The sequence below is a fragment of the Lates calcarifer genome, linkage group LG11 (assembly GCF_001640805.2).
Source record: "Lates calcarifer isolate ASB-BC8 linkage group LG11, TLL_Latcal_v3, whole genome shotgun sequence".
NCBI classification, from domain to species: domain Eukaryota; kingdom Metazoa; phylum Chordata; class Actinopteri; family Centropomidae; genus Lates; species Lates calcarifer.
The window spans coordinates 9,126,549-9,133,899 of record NC_066843.1 but is presented as its reverse complement, the minus strand read 5'-3'; the positions used below and the strand labels follow the sequence as shown (position 1 = coordinate 9,133,899).

Genomic DNA, 7,351 nt, shown 5'->3' with positions numbered 1-7,351 from the left:
GCAACACTCATTTTCACTGCCTTTGAATAAAGATTGTTGCTGTCCATCATATATGGGCACCTCTGTGTAGCTGGAGTCAGTTTGCTCAAATCATCAGAACTGACAGCCCAGCAAAATAAATACTTAATGAATACAACTCAACCCACAGGGGCAATATGATTCAGTTAGGTTGCAGCAAAATCAACACTTGCAGCAGTAAACATGCACATTTAAACATCCAAACTGTATATTATTTTAAAAATATGTGCATATGGTAAATCACTGTTGATTGCAAATTTGAGCAAACAGATGACATGCGTAGAAAATGACAAAGGTATATCTAGCATTTCAGTTCATATGCCTCAATATACACACAGTCAAATGAGGAGGGTGTCAATATGGACTGTATTAACTTATTCTTTCTTACCTACAGTGAGGTTAACCTAGCATTTTTCATGGTGCTGAAGTCTGTTACTTTCTTTACCCTATCAATTTTCAAATCCTCAGCAGAGACGTTACGTACGTCAGGGCCTTTACTCATGGTGACGCCTGTGCTGCCTTCCTCCTACCAGCTCACGACTTACCCTGCCATTCTTCACCTGTCCACTTGTCGCCCTGTTTAGTTTGGGTCTGTTTAGTTTTCCCGCTTCTGCCAGTACCCGACCATTAGCTACTTTCCTGCTTAGCTGTCGACCCACATGTCCCTGCAGTAACCTACTCACTCAGTTCTGGTTGTGACTCCCGCTGTCGGCGATATTCAAAAGTCCAGTGTGTAGGATTTAACGAATTCTAGCGGCAAAAACCACGTCAGAGACTTTACGGTGGCCGTCAGGTGACAAAATGCCTCAACTACCGTATGGACTAGTCTGTCAAGTGAAGAGGTTACATTTTATAGCCATATCTATGTATTGTATTTAGTTGTTAGTCTGTAAAACTATAGGTGATTGCTGACAAGTACTGCCTCATTTCTTCCTGTTCGACTTCTCAAAACAAGCTGCAGCGTTGACGTGAAAAGGCGAAAGGCGCTCGGTTTGTCCGTTACAGCCTATTTTATAAGCATGATAGGGCAACATAGCGGAATGCAGTCTACGACCCGCGCCTTACGTAGACCACAATGGATACAGCAGACTCTTCGTGGCCCAAAGCTCCAGTCTCTCCACTACCAAGTGCCCCAGAGTCATTGCAGACAACAATGTGTTTGCCCTTTCACCCGGCCTGCTGTCCGGCTGTTTGAAAGCTGGTCCTCTGTATCCTTCGCCTCCTCTTGGACGTACCTGGTGGGTAGTCAGAAAAGGAAGTGATGCCTGTGGTCCCAAGGTAAGTTAAAATAAATTTTGAGTTTCAACTAAATTCCTCTAAAATGGCCAAGTGTGCCAGAGAAACCCGGAATATTACATTGTCTTCAAAATAAAAGAAAAAAAATCACCTTCTTTTAGATAATTGAGTTTTACTTTGAAAGCTTTAAACGGAAGTACCTTTGCACTCAATCTCGCTTGACACTGGTGCAAAATGTCGCGCAGTCTTACAGTATCAAATCTGAAACGCAAATGCGCATCGCTGACCGACCCATCTTTTTAAGACGAAATCAGCCACTCAGCCTGTAATCGGCATGTTACATGTAGTACGGGGCAAGGAGCAAACACGGCCTTATTCTGAAAGGAACGCAAATGGGATATTACCAAATGTCTGGAGCGGTCAAGATTTGAGAGTGTACAAAATCGGTGTAAATAACGGGTAAGCGTTTCACCGGGTGACCCAGTAGGTGCACTAAAACCTGTCCAGAATAGCAGAAGGCGCGAGCCGGGATATTGTTGTCAATTATAGTAAACCTACAGATGTGGTAAAAATGGAAATGCCTGTCAACATCTGTCTCCAAATCTGCTGGAGCTGAAGGTGGAGCGGGATTTTCGGGGGGGATCTCAGTGAGGTGTGATGGAATAAAATGCTGCGCATTAGAGCCTCTACCACAGGTTACTTGAATCTTTAACACATCTGAGTCGGGAATTTATTGTTGACATTTTTTTGTGTTTAGGCTTTTGCTGTCTTCTGCCACGCTACGAAGAGGATGGTCTTTGCCCTACATGTGATTGTCATGTCTTCGGCGTTTTTCAACCCCAGTTTTGCCTTCAGCTCTCACTTTGATACAGGTAAGGGAGAAGCTGATGAATGACTCCAACGAGGGCGTTTATCCATTTGCTGCAGACCTGCTTGTGATTTTTGTGTTTTTTCATCATCAGGCTGAGTGCTCTCTTCTGTCTCTGGTGTTTGATGCAAGGCCATACACTGTGTCTTGGTGCTGTAACATCGTATATGTAAATTTCTTAGTCATCAGCATCATCGCCATAACATCATCATCACCCTACTGAGCTTAAGCATCAAAAGATTAGCTCAGGAATGGGTGTTTTACATTCAGTCTGTTCCTTATAGGTTGGTGACAAGAGGGTTAAAACTTGTGCCTGCAGTGAATCTGCATAGACCTACATGTACATCACTGCAGTTGAGTGTGTGCATGTGTGTACTGTCTGTATGTGTTTGCTGTGATCAGGATGTGTGCCTGGTGACTGGCTGCAACATTACAGAGGTGACCTGTCGACAGAGGTGCTCTGCTGTCTGAGGTTGCGGTACTTTGCGCCCTGTTTGGATGCAGTGTTTTATCATCCTCTGGGCGTCGGGGTGATCTTTGGCAAAGGAGAACCCAGGTGCTGCTGCAGTGCTACGGGACCACTGGGGAGGAAGTCATGGCTGTGCAGAGAGCCCTGTGTGAGGTCTTGAATTAGAGCAGAATAAATAACAGTGCAAGTGTAAACAGGACTGAGAGAGTCCCTGAACTGGGCGCAGTGTGCTTAGCATACAAATGACGGTGAGCCCAGTGGCTCTCAAGTTTCAGGCTCTGTCTCTCCTCCCCAAACTGCACACTCTCAGTCATCGCTGATCCTTCTTTATATAATTATCCCACCCTCCTCTATCTTCCTGTGACCCTCTTCACTTCTCATTCTGTGTATCCAATCTCTGCTGCTCCTCAGTCAGAATGTGACACTGAGAGTGGCTTCCATTTAAAGTCAAATAGGTTATTTACAGGAGGTGTTCTGTCCTTGTGTACTGCAACAACATTGTACAATATGGTGAGAAATAAGCACTATGACCATGAACCTCAACCTGAACCTTTATTATGGTAGAGCACCACAGCAAGTAAGTGAGGAGTACATTTATATACTTAAAACAGCTGCTTTTCCCATCGCATAGAACCATTTGGAAGATTTGTTCATATATAGTGCTGCTAAAGATACTATTCTGCTCTCCTTTAAGATGTACTATAAAGAGAAACAGAGATCAGTTTAGATATTTGGAGAATAGTTCTGAGAGCAGTTGTCATTGTAGACAGTGCAGTAGGTGCTGAGCTGGGCATCTCTGCTTCTGTGCAGTGAAATATGATACAAACCCGCCAGAGGAGTGTAATCTATTAATTTGAAGCAAGATAAATGGTTCCCAGCTGAATCATGGGTGAAACGTCTGCTAACCGTGGCTCTTCTGGGGCATCTCCTAATTTGATTGTCTTGGTATTTTCTTCCTGGGGGAGATCAGAGGTTTGGAAAATCACCCCCACCCTCACACCCCCTAAAAGGAATGTGCAGTCAAACGGTCATATTTTCTTTCCTCAGCTGAACGAACAGCCACCGTGATGACAGGTCAGGATGGAATCAGCACATGCATCGGGATTGGTTAGTTTTTTTTGGGGGGGGGCATGAGTGGGTGTGTACGTGTAGCTTGTATGCAGCCGGAACAGGTGATGAGGTCTGGATCGTCACTCCCCTGTCATAATGATCTAAATTTCTCATAAGAGCACCACCTCACTAGCAATCCTGTTCCCCTCCCAGTAATTGGACTGAGAATCAATGTTGCCTAGGTGATGGAGAGGGGCGTGTGAGGGGGGAACCAATCATTCTCATGACCAGTGCTAAGGACAGAGAAATGCTAGAGTCCCTTTAAGGGGAGGGAAATGCTCAGGGAGGAACAGCATTCAATCAGCTGTAGCTGCTGAATATGCTGTCTTTGAGATGAAGGAGTAGATTAATAAAATACATTTACATTCACAACCAAAAAGAACTGATGAATATGATCTGAAAAAAACATTGTCTTATGATAACGACTCAGGCTGTGGTCAGATGGATAAACGCACCTGATGCTACACCACTCCACCATTTTGGATTTAGCAAACAGACCATTGATTTTGAGATCAAGTCTAAAATTCAGACACCGTTTGAACTGAAGCACCCCTCAAGCCATCCTCCATAGCTGCACTTCCTCCCTACGCCCTGGGCTATGTAAGAACATAGTGTGCTCTACCTCTGCACGTACTTGCACAAAAAGTCACACATACACACACCCCCAGACAGGAGAAAACAACTGTGGGGCCAGGTCAGTCGTCACATTGTGTGGGATTATATAAGCCGTCAGTGGGGACGAACACACCGTAGCAGGATCCTGGACCTGACTATATCGGCCAGGGGGACACATGCGTGTGTGTGTGTGTGTGTGTGTGTGTGTGTGTGTGTGTGTGTGTGTGTGTGTGTGTGGCATTCTGCACCAATGACAACTGCAGCTAGCACCTGGCTTACTACTGCTTCAGCACCACGGAGAGCTCTCCCATCAGGAGAGAGAGAGCAGATGTCAACGTGTGAAGGGTGGCTGTTTGAAAACCTGGCCGCATCCTATGTTCAGAATTAATATGCATCGTGCCACTGTCAGGGCAACAGAAGACAGACTGACCTGGATGACAGCACTGATACACCAACAGGCTGACAATGCAGCACTGTGGGAGACTTGTCTTTCAGCAGTCTCCGCTGATGCCTGGAGGTGGCAGTGGCAGCCAGCGTGCATGTTACAGACGGTATCTCCATATAGACGCAAAACACACATGCATTTTCTGTCACTCAGACAACATGACGCATAATGCACATTCCACATACACGTGTCCTCACAGGCACATGGACACAGCTACTGCAGGCTGTAACCAAAGTGGTAGTGATGCTGGGGTGGAAAGATGTTAAAAATGGTATCTTGACTTGCTCTCAGAGCTCCTCCCACTGACTGGGTCAGTACAAGCCAGCCACCACTGACTATTTGATTATTCATCTCTCCATGTGTAACACCAAGCACTTTAGTTACATAAGTCTGCCTCTGGGGGAACTAGAAAAAGAATGAAGTGGATTTAAGCAGTCAAGGGGAACCATCTATGTCTCCTCTACGTGCTCTCTGTGTGATGATGTGGGGGATGTGGGCTTACTGGTGTCACACTCGTGGAAGTCTTGGGTGTGTGTGTGGTGTGTGTGTGCATTTGCATGTTTTTGTTTGTTTTAGGGACGGACTCATGCAGTATTTAATTCATCACCAAGCTCTTTTTCATTTCTGGTTGAATTTACGGTAAATGCTAGAGCACCCTGAGAGCCATTAAGCAACACCTCAAATGGTGGTGAAAGGTTAGTGGAGATATATGCTGGATAGAAAGCAAGGTTGAGGTGAAGTGATTTTATGGATGTTTTATGATAATGATAGAAAGATAAGACGGAAAAGAATATGCAAGTGAGCTCTAAGAAGACAATTAGGTGCAAAATGTGTGTGTGTGTGTGTTTGTGTGTATAGTCATTGCATGTGCATGTGTGAGTGTATGTGCTTACATACATCAAGAAAATAGAAGAGATATGGCAGGAATAATGAGTGAATGAGAGCCTTCATAACTCACACTAACTTGTTTTGCTCAGACATGTTTGCATTTCGTTTTCTCCTCACACACACACACACACACACACACACACACACACACACACACACACAGCCTTTGTCTGCACCACAAGACTCCAGCTAAAATGTCATCTCAAGTGCATATTTGTATGTCTGCATATGGTTTGCACATGCAGCTTATTTGTGTTTATCAGCCAGAGACCTGAATACACAAGGGCCCAAACTCTGCTTCCTGGAGTGTGCGTGCAAAGCTCTTGTCAGCTCTGTGTGTCAGCTCTGTTTAAACCCTTATGATGCCAGAGATAAAGAAATAATGTTCTGCCATTTTCAGCAGCCAGCTCTTTCATTAACTTATCCAATAAAGTTGAATAGATTTTTTTATTTTTGTAATAAGGTTATGTAAACAATATAGTGTAGTTGCTTTGTAAAGTATGCCTTGCCTCTTTGACTGTATTGATATGATGATGGAATGACCCTTTAATTTGCAACTTTGTGGTTCAAACTTAGTCTCCATTTAAGTGAAAACTTCCATAAACCTTGTAGTACTGAGTGCATAATCAGTGTTTGAGGTTGTTTAATTAATTGTAAGGATTGGTTTGTCACTGTAAACAAGAAGTCACAAGATTATTAGTGCCAGTCCTTGTCAAAATTTACATTTCCTATAAACCGTGTAGCTTCCTGCGGCAAAGAGGATCCCTGAATACTCAATCGAGTTTCCTCCCCTACTTGACTCAAGAGGGTAAATGTGTTTTCATTCCATTCATTCATTCAACCGTCTGTTTGCCAATGTGATAAATGACGAACAGCTTTTGTTCCACTTGTGCAGAACGGTAGCTCTGATCCTTTTTGTGCTGCACAAAAATCTCCTAATTCAGCAGATTTAGCTCAAAATCTGACCCAGCAGGCCAGATTGCAAAATGCAGAACAGAGGCCAGTAGAGGCTACCAGTCTCTTCTCTACTCTTGTGATGATCTTACATTAATTATAATAATGTCTCAAATGAATGAATTATTGATGTTAAATGGTACTGTAGCACCTTATAATGCACTCTCCTGGTAGTGTAGCTCATTAATCTGTTAAATGAACTGGAAAGATCTGTCCATCACAGGCTAAAGTTGATATTTAGATCATTTCTTTCCAGCAGTGTGCCCTTGCCCTGGCTGTCATGGGGATGGACATGACAGGCCTGTAATGCTGATCCATGGTGGTCCTCCTGGGCTCGCACTCCCAGTTAATGACAGTTATCATGGCTCTCTCCAGGCCTTTGCATCCCTCTGCCATCTGCAGTCATTCACAGAGAGCACGACTAGAGAACGGCAGAGAGGATGCAAATCGGCAGAGGATACCGTACCCTGCCATTAATCATGTCATGCTGTTCCCTCTGCTGTCAGCCCCTCCTGAGACTGACATATCTGTGCACATGTGTGTGTGTGTGTGTGTTTGCTTCCTCCTCTGCACCTCTCTGTGTTCAGCCTTCCCTTATCACAGTCTCACGCTCGTTACTCTCTCTCTTGATTTTAATCCCTTCACTCCTCTTCCATTTTTTTTCAACCTCACAACTCTTGCTTTAGCTTTTCCTTTTCCTTATATCTACCAGAGCACCCACCACCCCCAACCCCCAACTGTCCTAACT

The 7,351-nt window shown here is 44.4% G+C and overlaps 1 protein-coding gene across 1 annotated transcript in view; it reads left to right on the top strand.

Annotated features, from left to right (window-relative positions):
- The first annotated feature begins 1,475 nt into the window (after positions 1-1,475).
- Positions 1,476-7,351, top strand: part of LOC108902670 (serine/threonine-protein kinase LMTK1-like) — a 31,442-nt gene continuing 25,566 nt past the window's right edge. Inside the window, 2 exon segments of the mRNA XM_018704617.1 lie at positions 1,476-1,713; positions 2,012-2,126. Coding sequence (XP_018560133.1) covers positions 2,045-2,126 — 82 coding nt within the window. The 5' untranslated portion in view covers positions 1,476-1,713; positions 2,012-2,044.